The sequence below is a fragment of the Rhineura floridana genome, chromosome 15 (assembly GCF_030035675.1).
Source record: "Rhineura floridana isolate rRhiFlo1 chromosome 15, rRhiFlo1.hap2, whole genome shotgun sequence".
Lineage (NCBI taxonomy): Eukaryota > Metazoa > Chordata > Lepidosauria > Squamata > Rhineuridae > Rhineura > Rhineura floridana.
In genome coordinates, this window is record NC_084494.1 from 11,035,999 (window position 1) to 11,051,224 (window position 15,226).

Sequence of the window (15,226 nt, forward strand, 5' to 3'; positions counted from 1 at the left end):
TGGGGACTAGGGTTGCCAGGTCCATGGCCTGAGACTGATCCTGTATCTTTAGGAGAAGAGAAGGTCAGCCAAGTGCAGGTGTTCTTGCAACCCTGTAATGGGAAAAGCCACAAGGTGGAATTCTCCCTTCCCCCTGCACAACTTTTAAAGATACAGAAGACCTCTTGGAGGCCATGCCTGGCAACCCTACTGGGGACCCAAGGTTGAAGAACAGTGGTGCAAACAATACACTGTTGACCAATAGACTGTTGGTCTGACTCTGTATAATGCAGCTTCTTAAGGTGAAGGTGTGCCTGGGGGGAACTCCTGAGTCGGTGGAAGAGTCCTTGCCTGGCTGCAAAAAGTCTTCAGGACCAGAGGTCTACTCAAGAGGAGGCAGCACCAGCTGTATCTTTTAGTCCATGCTATGATCAGGAAGGGAAGAGTCTGCCTGAGGTTTTGCTGGTACAACAATTCCTTATAGGTGTAGTGCTGCTTTCAGCTCCTGTCTGATCCCAGTTTTACCTTCTAAACCAGGGATGGTGATGCTGTTGGACTCCATCTACCATCAGCCACAGCCAGCATGGCCAACGGTCAGGAATAATGGGAGCTGTAGCCCAGCAACATCATCATGATCATCATGATCATTATTTTAATTTAACACCTGCCCTTTGCCCCAAGGTCCCAGAGCAGGTCAGAACAATCTAAAATGCATCCTTAAAGGCAATCCAAAACAGCTTACAAAAACAAACATCACAAAAATAGGGTGGGTCTTAAAAATATACATCCCAGGTGTCAAAGGCCAGGGCAAAGAGGTGCATCTTCAGCATTCACCACAAACTGTACAGCGAAGTTGCCAACACACCACAGTGGGATGGAGTTCCGCAACTTAGGGTCTGCCACAGAGAATGTCCTCTCCCAGGCCACCAGCTCCCAAGCTTCTGAGGACAGCAGAACTACCAAGAAGGCTGCCTTTGTCGATCTTAGCTCCCGAAAGTGTGATGGGAACGTCCGTAATGCTAGCTGTTCCCCATCCCCATTCTATCCCTTTGCCTCTGTCTCAGACTGCTAAGATTCAGATATAAAGAACTCATATTGGGTGTGTCTCTCCCCCCCCTTGCAAAAGAAGAGAATACTTTCCCTGTGCTCAGGGTGGGGCTCCCACAGCACCCAAACTGCATGCTCATAACATACAGTATCTGACGTGCTCTATGAAATATATTAACTCGGTAATTAAAGACTTGCGAGCCAAATGTGCCCACACACAAAGGAATGTCTCCTCCACTATTGGAAGGTGTGCAAGGGAGGGGGGAAGCATAACTCTTATGCTAGTTGGTTGGTGATCACTCGTGACCGAGTAAGATTGTCTCCCAAGATAATTTGGTTGGAAGACGCCTGTGCGTGAATTTGTTTTATGTGGGGAGATCAGTGCACAACGATCAACACACAATCTTGACAGAAAAAGGCTTTGATCTAATGGCATGGATACCACGATGATTGGAAGTCTTTTATCTGCTGCAGCCTTCATCCGCCTTCACAGCCGTTGTAACATACACATTGTTATCCTCCGCCTGTTCTGCTGTTGAGGACTTTCTTGGATCTTTCTTTGTCTGGTTCCTCTCCCTTGACCGTACTGCCGTGGGTGACCCTGCTGGGAGCTCATGACTCCCGACGGCATCGCTCACAGGGTTCAGTGGAACACGCAAGTCCACTCACCACTTTCTCACCCCTGACTCACATTCCCCATGGAGAAGAAGTCCTAACTTCAGGAGTACTACTGTAGGGAAACACCAACAAATGAACAAAGAACAGGCAACTGTGTTGCTCCAGCAAAGAAACAAAAATCCCCCGAAGAGGTAAAGTGAGACAATGAGCTGATTCGGCTGATCATATCTCAGTTTAATGAGGTAAGAAATGAACAAGCCTTTTCCTGTGCATTTAACTCCATTGCTGATCTCTTTACGGGAATTGCAAACAATAGGAAATCTCTAAGCAGTTTTCCACTTCATCCAAACGAAGATGCTCCAGTCATAACAAACCATTTTTGTAGCAATGGGGAACCCATGGGCCTCTGCATGCTTCTTGTCACCGACAACACTAGCCCCCTTGCCAGTGATTGCACAGGGTTGAAGGTTCTTGCTTTCTCCCTTTCTCCGTATCTACATATAATATAGTAGTATATAGTACCTTGCACGGCCACTGTTGAAGACCCAAAAAGATATATAAGAGCCATAGAGAATCCTGCAGCAGCATCAATCACAAGTAAACCTCTGTGTAAGGAAGATATTAACAAAATTGTTGAGATGTATAATTGGTTATAATAGCTCTCTCATAAGATAACATCCGCTACCTTTGGGTGTACAAGATTGTAACCCACCTGGTGCCTAGTGGTTGTCACCAAGTTTTCTCACCGATCTCATTGAGTTTGCAATTCCTGATCCTCCCTGGTGGAGTCAAGGAGTTTGGCTTGCCATCATATCCCTAAAGTGCACGAGGATGTAGCGGAAAAACTATGGGGTTAACAGGAATTCTTGCTACGCTGGCCACTGCTGGGTTCCTAAAGTGACTTCTAAAGCCTAAAGAGCGTGTTTAGGAGCATAAAAGTATTTTTTCTATATATGTATGTTAATGTAGGTGTTTATAAGTGCATATTAATTTTAACAGGTAAAAGGAATTCTGTTGGCACATAAAGCAGAGGCAGGTCCATAAAACTGGCTGCAGAGGTCTAACCTAGAGAAAAAGAGCCTACTTTAGTTCCTTGGTACAGCTGGTATAGCACAGTGGAGAGGAGAGCCTGGCTGGGAGTCCAGAGTCTAGGAGTTCAAATCCCCGCTCGTGTCTCCTGGGTGTCAAGGGCCAGCTAAAGATCACCCCCACAGTGAGTGGCTCAGGGGTTACGTGCCCTTTCACCCCTGCAGCCGTGGGCAAGCTGCATAGTCCCAAGGAGCCCAGTTGCCCCCCAGCTGGCAGTTGTGGACAAGGAAGGAGCTGGCTTGTGCAGCTGTGGCAAGCTGAGCAGGCTCTATAGCCAGCTGGGGAGGACTAGCCTCAGAGGGAGGCAATGGTAAACCCCTTCTGAATACTGCTTACCACGAAAACCCTACGTATAAGGTCGTCATAAGTCGGGATCGACTTGAAGGTAGTCCATTTCCATTAGTTCCTTGAATCACCAAAATGTTCAAGGACAAATGGCCCATAACAAGCCATGTTTGAAAGATATACCTACTGTTATGATGTATAACTAAAGCAGTATGATTTTGATAGAGTTAACTAAGCAGGCCCCAATAATAGACAAAGTGAGCCTCCAGTTCTGAAGAAGCCAGCAGAGAGAATCCATTGAAGGTGTAGGATTTTCCTGGATGAATTAGCAACCCCCAACCACAGGAAGAAGTGAAGACACCAGAAGTAGTGATGATGTTATTGTAAATGACTAAGAATCAATAATTATATGTATTTCAATTTTATATGTCAATGATTTCTCCAAGTGGGGGTGTAATGGGAAAGCTCAGATTGTGGCTTAAAATATGCATATAATATGCTGAAATCATTTACATATGCTTAGATTGCCTTAGAAGATGCTTAAGAATTACTGAAATAGTTTATAAAGTCTGCTGTATGTATAACAGCCAAACAGTAAAACAGGAGTAGTTTGAAACTGTCCGCCTTTTTCCCTCCATCTCCTGACTAAAGCTGTAATTTTCCTGAGAAACAACTGGAATAGACAAAGCATTATTTTCTTATGAAGCCGAGTACGATGCAAGATAACAGGTCTAGGCAGACAGCCAATGTGTCAAGTAAATTGTCAACATGAAGTAAGAGGAAATCCTTACATGGAGAGGTTATGCAGACTAGTTGGGAAAGGAAGACTAATCTGGAGCATCTGATGAGAGCCTGATGAGAAGTAGTAAACAGCAGGTAACACCATGGGAACATGCCTTCCCTTAGAAAGTGTGTAAAAGGCCAGGTTTCATAGCACTCAGGGCCCCTCAGCTCAGCTAGAGTGGGGTGGGTGGGTTGAAGAAAGCATCCATAACATCTCATGGGTGATGTATTTCTATGTATTTTTGCTCTGTGATACGACTAAGCGTTTAACTCAGTCCTTCAACTATTGTAACTTGTTTTAACTAAGATGTGCCTTCAGTCTTATACTCTGATGTTAAATGATATCCAGCAATTTCTTTTATACTGACATATATATTTCTTTTTTTCTGTTTCTGCAGTGATTACTAAGGCAACCTAGAATGCATTTTATTAGTTGTAGTGTGCAAGGTGCGAATAAATAGCATATATTATAAAGACTGTTCTGCTGCCTGAAGTTTGACTCCCAAATAGAAAATTTCTGGTACCTCCCAAGACTTAAGAATTCTTGAGTGGGGTCTCCTCTATTCTTTTCTCCGCCTACACTAGATCACTGCTGTTGATAACCTGTGAGCTTAGGGAACCCAACATTCGACATACAAGTACTCTATGTAGACACAGAGGAAAGGCGAAAGCAAGAACCCTCGAACGTATGCATTCACTGGCAAGGGGGCTAGTCTTGCCGGTAACATTCTGGACACCATCAGCCTCAGTCAGCGTGGCCAACTGTCAGGATTGTTGGGAATTGTAGTCCACTAATATCTGGAGAGCCACAGATTCGCCATCCTTGCTCTAGGCAAACGGAGGAGTGAGAAGGAAATAAGTCACCATGCAGTTTTCTCTCATGGGGTTGCATCATTTATCTTTTGAGCAAACTATCACACAAACTAGAAATTCTATCATCATGAGCTCAAGCCATCTCACACATCTCACAAGCCATCTAGTAGCCCCTCTTTTACCGTCCACTGACTCAAATCCATTTTTTTCATTTCCAAATGCCACAGAAATATCTTTGTCTCTCAGCAGCGTCCCTCAGAGAAGCTTCCTCCATAGTTTACTTCAGAAGATGGGCACTTGCATCTCACTGTCTACTGTGGGAAACAGGAAGCTGGACTCGACAGGCCAAGAATGGGGAACCTGCGGCCCTCCAGATGTTGTTGGACTCCGACTCCCATCAGCCCCAGACAGCACAGCTAAAGATCAAGGAGGATGGGAGCTGTAGTCCCAAAAATCACCTGGAGGACCACAGGTTCCCCATCCCTTCCCTGAAAATGGAAATGGACTGCCTTCAAGTCGATCCCGACTTATGGCGACCCTACGAATAGGGTTTTCTTAGTAAGCTGTATTCAGAGGTGGTTTACCATTGCCTTCCTCTGAGGCTGAGAGGCACTGACTGGCCCAAGGCTACCAAGTGAGCTTCATGGCTGTATGGGGGATTTGAACCCTGGTCTCCCAGATTGTAGTCCAACACCTTAACCACTACACCACACTAGCTCTCAGTCATCCCTTCCTTACTCAGCCTGTAATGAAGCGTAAACTCATACAGCTAAAACGGGAGATCGCTTCTCTGTTTATCACTGCCTCCCTTCCTCTGTTTTCCCTCTGCTGCATTTAAATTGTAACCATAGTAGAGACCTCTTGTATGTTATTTTACTATTAACTAAATGAACTTGCATCCCATCTTTTCTCCAAGGGGTTTGAGGCAGTGCACAAAGTTCTCCCCCCCCCATTTTATCCTCACAACAACCCTGTGAAGTAGGTTAAGCTAAGAGACAGCAACTGGCCCAAGGTCAGCATGTGAGCATCAGTGGCTTAGTGGGGATTTGAACCCAGGTCTTGCAGGTTCCAGTCAGTTGCTCTAACAACTACACCACATTTGGTTCTGCACACTGATGGCATATATAGATAATAAGATGGAAGGTTGCTGAGGAGGCAGAACTGGCTGCATCATCAAACCCTGACATTGGGAAATACCATGTTTGAACATTATACATGAAAAAAAAGACAAAGAAACCTCCTTGTAAAGAAATAAAAATCCTAGTCATCAGGGAGCGAGGATCTAGCCCAGCCTTCCTTGCTACACTGGTTTTCTGTTGTATAGGAAGCATTCCAAAATGTGATTTTTATCAGCCACCCATTTCTATTATCTCATTCTTCCACATGTGTAGACTAAGGGTGCTTCTAAATGATTGTAGGGTTAGTGTTGCTTATGTGTGCAAGTTTTTTTGCAGTGTCCACACAACCTTATTTTTGTTAACATGCCAGCCTGGAGGATTCCACCAAACCGTTTAATCTGAATTTATGCTTTCCAGGGGAAATCCATTAAGCTAAAAAACATCCTGTTACTAACAATCAGTTTACAATATTAAGCCCCCTCTCCTCCGCCAGTCTTGAAGCACCCTTAGCCTGAACAACTGTCTTACCCCTTATATACCTAGTCAGTCACTACACTCTGCAGGTGAGGTCCTCCTGCAGATACCATCTCATCAGGAGGTCCATTCCACACAACATAGGAAACAGACCTTTAGTGTAGTGGCACTGACACACTGGAATTCCTTCCCTTTAAATATTAGATAGGCGCCATCTTTTGTTATCTTTTTGGTGCCTACTGAAGATCTTCCTTTTTCAACAAACCTTTTAAGCAGAGACCTTATTTCAGTCTGAGTCTGTGTTGGAATTGCTTTTTAAGATGTTTTGAAAGCTTTTCTAAAAAAGATGTTTTAAAATATGTTTTAACATGTTTTTAAAGATGTTCTGTTTTAATATATTTTAAAGTCTGTTTTTATGATGTTTTAGAATGTTTTTAATGTTTTTGTTTGCCACCCTGGGCTCCTACTGGGAGGAAAGGCGGGATATAAATTTAATCATCATCATCATCCATTCCCACTGAATTCCATGGACTTAGACACTAGTCACCTACAGCAAAGTGTTTCCACTGGTCATACCTGGAGGGGGGGACGGACTGATCTGCCCATCAGTTGCAAAATCTCTTCAAAGCTGAATTAAAAAAAATAATCAGACACCCAAGAGGCTCCCACTAGGTTTTACAGTAAAAAGCAGTGGGCTTTGACTAACGTCACGTGCCCCCGTTTTCAGAGAGATGTGAAGACACACTAGAACCAGCAGAACAGTGTGTTTCTTCACTCCTGATCCTACAACCATCTAGGAGCACCTTTAGGGTAGGACTAGAGACACACACTGTTATGCTGGTTCCAGCGTGTCTCCACTTTTCTGAAAACAGGAGCATACAACACCAATTAAATCAAACCCCTTTTCACTGTAAAACATAGTTGGATCAACTCGAGTGTTGGTTTTTTTAAAGTTCAGCTCCAGACATATTTTGCAGGTGATTGGCAGAGCAATCTGTTGCCCCTCCAAGTGCAGCCAATGGAAACGCTTTGCTGTAGGCAACTAGTGTTTCCACAGCCTTAGTCTACACATGTGAAAGTATAAGGGCAGTTAAAGAACAAAGGAAGCAATTGGTGCTATGGGTTTCCTTAAAAGTCTTTAACCAGAAAAGTTTCCATTGCCCTGATGGAGATTTAGAACGCTTATTTGACCTACGTTTTGTAAGCGCACATTTTATAAGTATGCCGCTTCATTTTATATGCTGTATAAATATCTGAAAAGTTTTCCCAATCACTCAAAGTAGTTCAACTTCTGAAGTAAATAATTGGGGAGGGGGGGTGAGCAAGAGAACCCTCAATAAAGTGCATTTAGGATGCTTTTAATATTATATTAAAACGAATGCTTTAAATTGGATGCCTGCGTTGGACTAGATGGCCTTAGAGCTCCTTCCAACTCCACTATTCTATAATTTCTATAATTCATAGCATTCCATGGAAACTATGTGTAAGACAATGTAACAGTGATAGCAATTCTTTGCATTTGCATTCTTTGCACTTTAAAACAGCAGAAAGCACTGAAACTCTGCGTATTGATGTTCAGCATGCCTGCGGAGCTCTGTGCTTCCCAGGGAGAGTCACCTTAAACGAGTTAAGGTAGACAGCCTTGATTTTAGAAGTAATTGGCTTTGAATCCCTCCCAATGGCCCAATTTGCCTGGCTCGGGATTTATTCATTACGCTCTTTTATTAATTTCATCTACAAAACCAAGGCATTTCTAAAACTGGCAGATTTTCCGTCGTCCAAAAACACCGCAGTGGAAAAACTGCTCCGTGGAGCGGCACCGCTGCTGTACCCAAACGCGGAGATGAAGGCTGCAATCCTATGCACACTTACTTGCGAGTCAGCTCCACTCACAACCCAAAGGGAGACCCTATTCTTTGGAAAGAGCACTTCCACGCTGCCTTCTCTCCCGTCACCTCCTTACCTTCTCCCTGGGAGCCAAGATCTAGGAGCAGCTAGCTAAGCACTGATCCTGAGCCCCGCGGTGTCTCTCAGGAGCACCTGGCTTCCTTCGCCTTGCAGCGCCCACAGATTGCAAAAGGCGGTGTTCACGAAGTTTGCTTCAGCCTAAGCTGCCCCGGGATAGGGTGGAGACTTGTGCAAATCCGAGCAGGGCTTCTCAGAGGCTGTGGCTCCTCCGCCGCCCCCGATCCTATCTTGCCCTGCCTGTCTGCCTGCTTTCCTTTGCAAGGGCTTTACGAAGCCTCCGATCTCAGTGAACTTTGCGCCGCTGGATCCAGGCCTCCCATTTCCTGAGGCGGACCGAGACGATCTTCGGGAAGGGTCCTCCCAAGCCGGGGCGGGCCCAGCTTGCTCGTTTAAGAGACGGCCGAGCTGGTTCTAAAGCGACACAAGCAGCCACGTGAAAAACCGCAGAGTTCTCCGTTCTGCGTTGCAAGCTGGCCAGCCTCCGGGCTGCTTCTTCATCCTGCTGTCCCCGGACCGACCACCAGAGGGCGTGAGCTTCTCACTCATTGGCCTTTCAAAGCCGCAGGTGACAAGTCATACCATCCTGAGCACAAGCCATTATGAACAGGCAATAAAAGTACAACAGTAATAATCAAATAGCTAACAATTTGCTACCCTTGATGATGCCTAAAATCTACTCCCTGAAGCAGCTGCCTCATGCTGGGTCCGGCTGGGTCCCTTGACTTCCACGACTGAAAAGAATCTGCAATTCTGTTCCATAAACTACATACAAACCCAAACTTCCAAGAGGTTTGGGGTGCATCTCTGGAACTCTTCACTGAGCAAAACCCAAAACTGGAAGAAGCTGGAAGCATAATGCGGTGCAGGACAGACACTTCTCCATCCCAATAGGTGTTAATCTGGGACTTCGGCAGGACATCAACACTCATTTCCCTTAACCCTTATCTGAGCATATGAACCTCAACACTACGCAACATGTCAAGCAACTGAACATTAGGAAAAAGGGGGGGCATGAGGGCAGAGGAAGATGGGGGACCTAGGAGGGGCAGGTGAGGAAGAAACACAGTAATGCCTCAATTAATGAAGTTACTTCTTGAACGGAAACTTTGGTACCAGAGGTGGGAATTACATGGAAAGAATAGGGATAGATTCCTACACCACAAAAAAGAAGAGTATATTTCAGCAAACTCTTTATTCAAAACTAACAATACAGACATCTGAAATGAAATAACCAGGTCAGATAAGCCTTGCATACAGACCACTTGATGGCTTCTTCCAAAACGCATCCAGGGATGCCTTCCTTGCCTTTTTTATTTTCTCATGTAGCATCTTGCTATAGCAATCTAAAGCTCTGAGCACAGTTCTCCCCTCTGTACACTCGAGCAGGCAGGCAAGGGGCAGCCACCATCACCGTCCTTTGCTTGGCCTCTCTCACTCTGCCATCCTCCCCTGCACTTGAGCAGACGTGTCTGCAGTAAACAGTGCTTCCAGAGTACTCAAAGCACTGTTTACTGCGGAGGCACCTGTGTCGCCTGGTCATTACCATAGAATGTTGTGATGAGGCTTTTTAAAAAGGAATGGATAACTTCTTAGCAGCGATAGTGAGGAATATCAGGAGGCAGTGTACATCTGAGTACCAGAGGTTGGAAACAAGCAATAGGAGATGCCATCACCAGTACTCCATGCTTGTGATGTTCCCAGGGACATCTGGCTTGATCCTCTCGAAGATGGGCTGTGAACTGAGATGCAGCTTTGCCCTGATTCATCATAACAGTTCTTACACTTCCCTGCATGCCTACCTGTTCTTAGAGCATGGGCTAGGAAACTCAAGTCTGTGGACCAATCTTGACCTACCAGAGGGTTCAGTTTGGCCTGGAGGGGGCACTCCTCTGGAATCTCATCCATCTATCAAACAGCTGATGTCAGGAGGGTGGGGTTCAATTCTATGCTCTTGTGGGTGCTTGTTCCCAGTAGCGATCAGGTGCTAGCAGCCAAAGTACAGGGATTTAACCCCCCACTCGACAGCTGATGAGTGGGGGGTTAAATCCTGCTCAGTTTGGCCATGCATACCTTTTCCCTTCTGCACACGTGTTCCAGCTAAAGGAAGCATTAGGGTGTATGTGAATGTGTCTGCTTGCTTTTGCTATACACGCCTTTTGCCTGGGAAGAGGTGCATGCAGCAAAAGCAAGGAGCAGACCCAGGTTTTTCCTGCATTGTTGCATGATGGGAAAGTCAGAACTTATGCCTACACAAAGCTGACTTCTCCATCCCCTCTTCCAACAATGCCTGGACAATACAGACTTCTTTCTCCTGCCCCCACCCAGGGGTGGTGGTGGGGAAGAAGTTCTGTGCTAGCCCTATGCTCATTGCTTTGCAAAGTGCCCAGCATAAGATCGGCAACGCCCCTTGCACTGTGGGTTCCCAAGTACCTGACAGCCAGCTGGCTGTTGAGTACTTGGGAACCCCGGCACAAGAGATTTTGAGAGGTGGGTAGGACCTCTATGGCATCACAAGATTGGTAAGAGGGTTGCCCACCTGTCAAAGTTGGTCCACAGAGGCAAAAAGGTTCCCCACCACCACCGTAGAGCCTCAAAGAGGACACCTTCTCACAGACCTCCAAAGAAGACATAGTCATGGTGTACTCTGTTCCAATGGTTCCAAGCTTTCTTTCCCACGGACTGCTTGAAAATTGCTGAGGATCTTGGTGGACCACTTAATGTTTTTTCTGCCCGTTGCAACGACTGTAATGTGCTCCGCTAGATGCTGTATGATTTTTAACTGCATTTTTTCAGACATCCTGGAGAACACCTGAATGAAGCTTGCGGACCACAGTTCATTTCTGTTCTATTCTTTAAAATCTTGGCATTCAAAGCAGCTTACAAAATTAACAAAAGCAGCAATTATAAACACATTGCAAAGGCACAGCAGAAGTGTTGTGTCCAATATTAGTCCTACTCAGTAGCAGAAGTAGACCCACTGAAAATAATGGACATGACTAACTTAGGTCCATTAATTTCAGTGGATCTACTCCGAGTAGAACCTAGTTGGCTATAACCCAAAAAATATACCTTCAGATAGGGATGTGGAAGAAATTTGATTCAGTTCACATTTCATGCTGAATCTATCAAACTCGCACTTTCTGAAATAATATGAGGACCAAAACGCAGCCAGCATTCGAAATTTGTACTTATTTGAATTCTGCGATGCAGTTCTCCAACCAATGTTTACAAAAATGCATATATAGGGGAAAGTGCAAATAAAAATGAATATATTGGTGAGAATAACATACAAAAGTTCATTATATTAGGAGAAACTGCTTGCAAAAAGTGTACATTGGTCAAAACTAGATACAAAATGTAGTTTTAGAAGGAATTCATCTAAATCCTGACGATTTTCATGAGGATTTTTTTTTATAAAAATAAGCACAGACTGGTGCATTTCAGATTGGAAAAATGAAAAACAACAACTGAGAGAACAAACTGGCAGATCCTTCCATCCCTACGTGTAGATAAAAACAAGTTAGCAATCAAATACTGACTAGCCAGAAGGAGATTTTTCTTTTTCAGTTACAGCAGGGGTTCCCAGACTGTGGTCCGTGGGCCACCAGTGGTCCACAAGCTTCATTCAGGTGGTTCATGGCATGTCTGTGGATTTATGGCTGAAGATGGGAGGCCGCACATCCGTCACATTGACTATTCATGTCGATTTTTATTGCTTCCTTTATTTCTTACTTTGTATTTTAGCGTGTTACTGTTTGAATTCTGTGGACTTACAATTTCTACAGCAGGCAGAAGCATGATTAAGTGGTCGGCCAAGACGCTCAGCAATTTTCAAGTGGTCTGTGGGGAACATAAGATTGGGAACCACTGAGCTAGAGCTAAGGCACCAGAGAGCAACACAGGAAGACCTGTTCACCCTCACACAATCCCCACCCCACCCCACCCCTCATCATCATATATACACTCTCTCCAAGCCTGCTGGTTGCCAGATGAAGATTAAAGGAATCTCCAAATCTCCAACCTTTTTTATTAGCCTTCCTCCATTATATCCCTTCACCCCCTTTACTGACTCCAATAAACCTCTCCCTCCCCTTCCTTATTTTTTTTTAATACACTGAAATTAGGATAGGAACAAGCTCCCATGCTTTAAGACAAGGGCTTAGCTGAAACTTGATTCCAGACATGTTGCTGCTTCCCAAACAATTGTCCTATCTACGGCAAGGTGATAATGAGCCTCTGGAGAAAGATGCTTTGGGGATGGAGTTACTGAAGAAGTAAACAGATTTTGTTTCTTACACTGCCCTGCTCTTATCCTTCACTCCATCCAAGCACTGATAGTACCTCTTGACTGAGTAACTGTGAAACAGCCTCTGGTGCAAATGAGACAATTGGCAACCAGATCAGCATTTTGGGCTGGGAAGGGTTGATTGTCCTCAAAGACAACAAAAGCTCGATTGTCTTCATTTGGTAGCAGGAAGCATTATGGGAAATAAAGTTTTAGAGAGGCCATATATCTGGGGATGCTGCAGGCCAGTTCAGCTATCTTATATGTTCTGGTAAATGTAAGAACATTGGTGAATGTTGACACTTGCCAGTAAGTCTTGAGATTTGAACTGGCCTGACAGGAAATGTCAGAAAATTCTGATGTATTAACATGGTATAGTTAACTGGGAATCTTCAGGGATGCCAAAACTAGTTGTTAACACACGATGTGTGGATGACACAAATAACCACAGTTCCATGGTAATGTCTAATCATATACATGACATTCCTAGAGGCATCTGATTGGCCCCTATGAGAAGCAGAATGCTGGTCTAGGTGGGCCTTTGGTCTGACCCGGCAAGGCTCTTCATAGGTTCTTATGAATTCTGAATGTGTCCCCGCTTTTCTTCATGTTGGAACTGGGGAAACTTTGTGCAGCGACATCCCATCATTTTGTATGATAGGATATTATCATCATGAACAGGGAGCAAACCCTTACCATGCCATGGGTGTAAGTTAGCGGTGGGGAACCTTTTTCAGGTTGAGGGCCACATTCCCTTCTGGGCAACCTTCCAGGGGCCACATGCCAGAGGCAGGCAGGGCCAGAGGCAAAAGCAAGCAGAGCAATGAATGCTGACGTTACCTTTATACAGCATGCCCGTTTCTACACACACACACACACACACAGCCCTCTCTATCCTCCCTCCAGGCAAGCAAGAAGCATTGTCACAGTTCGACAACACTTTCCAGCCAGGCCAAAACACTCAAGGAGGTTGTGAAGAAGGGCCAGTAGAGGTGGTGGTAGGGATATGAGGTAGTGGTAGCGATATGCTTGAATTCCACGCAGTTCGGACTTGGTACCAAATTTTTCATCAATTTGCTTATTCTCAATAGCTGAGGATTGGATTTTAATGTAGCGAATTTCTGTGGCTATTTTTGAAAGTGGACTTTAAAAAAAAATCCGCCTCTAAAACATCAAATGTAAGAATGATGATTTATTGATATTTCCTTCAAAATATTTATATTTTAAAATGAATTATTATTATTAGTAGTAGTAGTAATAATAATAATAATGAAAAAGAAGAAGAAGGTTTATATCCCACCCTTTCTCCCAGTAGGAGCCTAGGGTGGCAATATCAATATTTCCTTTAAAATATTGATATTAATATCAATATTTTTCTGAGTGAAAAAAATCCATGGATTGGTAAAAGCAGTGGCTAGTGGATACAGAATGAACTTGAATCGATGCCAGCAGGGCCAGCGCCAGAAGGTGGCCAGGTAGGGCCCTGGCCAAGATGAGAGGGTAGTGCACCCGTTCTGCAATCCATGGAAGAATCGGCTCCTGACCCTGATGCGGATCATGGAGAGGGAGCTCCCAGGCACTCCCCTCCAATACAGTCAGTGCAGGTTTCAATCAGCCCTCATGGATGCCCCAACTACCTCTCCCATCCCTGTGAATGATGTGCACACTGCACACACATGCCTGCCATCACCCAAGATGACAGGGGGGGCTTCCCCTGCCTGCATGGGGGGGCTTGGGCTACAGTGTCATGGGCCTGTGGCAGACTGGTGTCCAAGGGCCCAGTCATGCCTGGCACCAGCCCTGGATACCAGCCTGTTAGGTGGATGGAATGCTTTCAAACTGGCACCAGCCAATGGCTGGGCAAGTGTTCCAAGGGCCAGTTTGAGAGGTTTAGCGAGCCACATTTGGCCTCCTGGTCTGAGGTTCCCCGCCTCTGGTATAAATGTTAAAAAGCTACATGGCGTTTTCTCCTGGGCTTTGTGCCATCTTAAGACAGATGGTTAAACCTGAGCTGTGGTCTATCTACTTGTCCAGTTGACATGCAATTAACAAAACCTATGTTCTTAAAATAAGACCGCTCCCCTCCGTTAACCTAGCCTCTCTTTCCTCCCCCCCCCCCAACTTCTCTTATCCTTTTCTCATGGCCTCGCTGACCTGGGAGAATTTGTGCTGTTCTGTAATGACCGGAAGGCAGAACTATGTGGTTCCACATGGCAGTAAGTCATATGCTTTTTTGGTTGTGGAAATTCTGCAGTGCCCACCTATACTGTCAAGAATGCCTGGTTTGAAAGGTTAAAAACTAAAATGGTTCTGAGGCAAGGAACTGTGGGGGGGGGACGTCTTGCCTGAAATGGGGCCTCTGAGAGGCCATGAGATTGCAGTTCCCACAGCTGAAGCTAGTTAATTAGGCTACAAGCAAGAACACCTGCTTTTCAGTTGAGACTGGTACTTCAAGGCCAACCAGTCTAGGAAGGTTGGTGAGTGCATGACGGTTAGGCATGAAAGTTCCAGAAGATTTCATCATCAGAAAGTCCCCTGATTAATTAATTAATTCCTGGCTGTTGCTGGGCATTTTTCCCATAAGAATAGGATCCAGATCTTAGGTCTTTGTTCTCCAATGTTGCTGGTGCTACCTAAGTTGGGGTTCAATATTCCATCTGCTATCCAAGCTTTGCATCTCTGGGGTAGTTTGCTGTTTACCTCTGTTATGAGTATAGATTAGGCCAGACAGTTTGTTATTTTTATTTGTGACAGTAACTCTCTCTGT

At 45.0% G+C, this 15,226-nt stretch overlaps 1 protein-coding gene across 3 annotated transcripts in view; it reads right to left on the bottom strand.

The window, feature by feature from the left end:
• Positions 1–8,663, bottom strand: part of LOC133370462 (uncharacterized) — a 43,566-nt gene extending 34,903 nt beyond the window's left edge. Inside the window, exons 1-2 of one of the 3 annotated variants that reach the window (XM_061596823.1) lie at positions 8,170–8,663; positions 2,167–2,249 (exon numbers count right to left, since the gene is read on the bottom strand). In XM_061596823.1, coding sequence (XP_061452807.1) covers positions 2,167–2,212 — 46 coding nt within the window. In that variant the 5' untranslated portion in view covers positions 2,213–2,249; positions 8,170–8,663. The other 2 variants (XM_061596824.1, XM_061596825.1) reach the window with 2 other exon arrangements.
• Between the last annotated feature and the right edge of the window lie 6,563 nt (positions 8,664–15,226).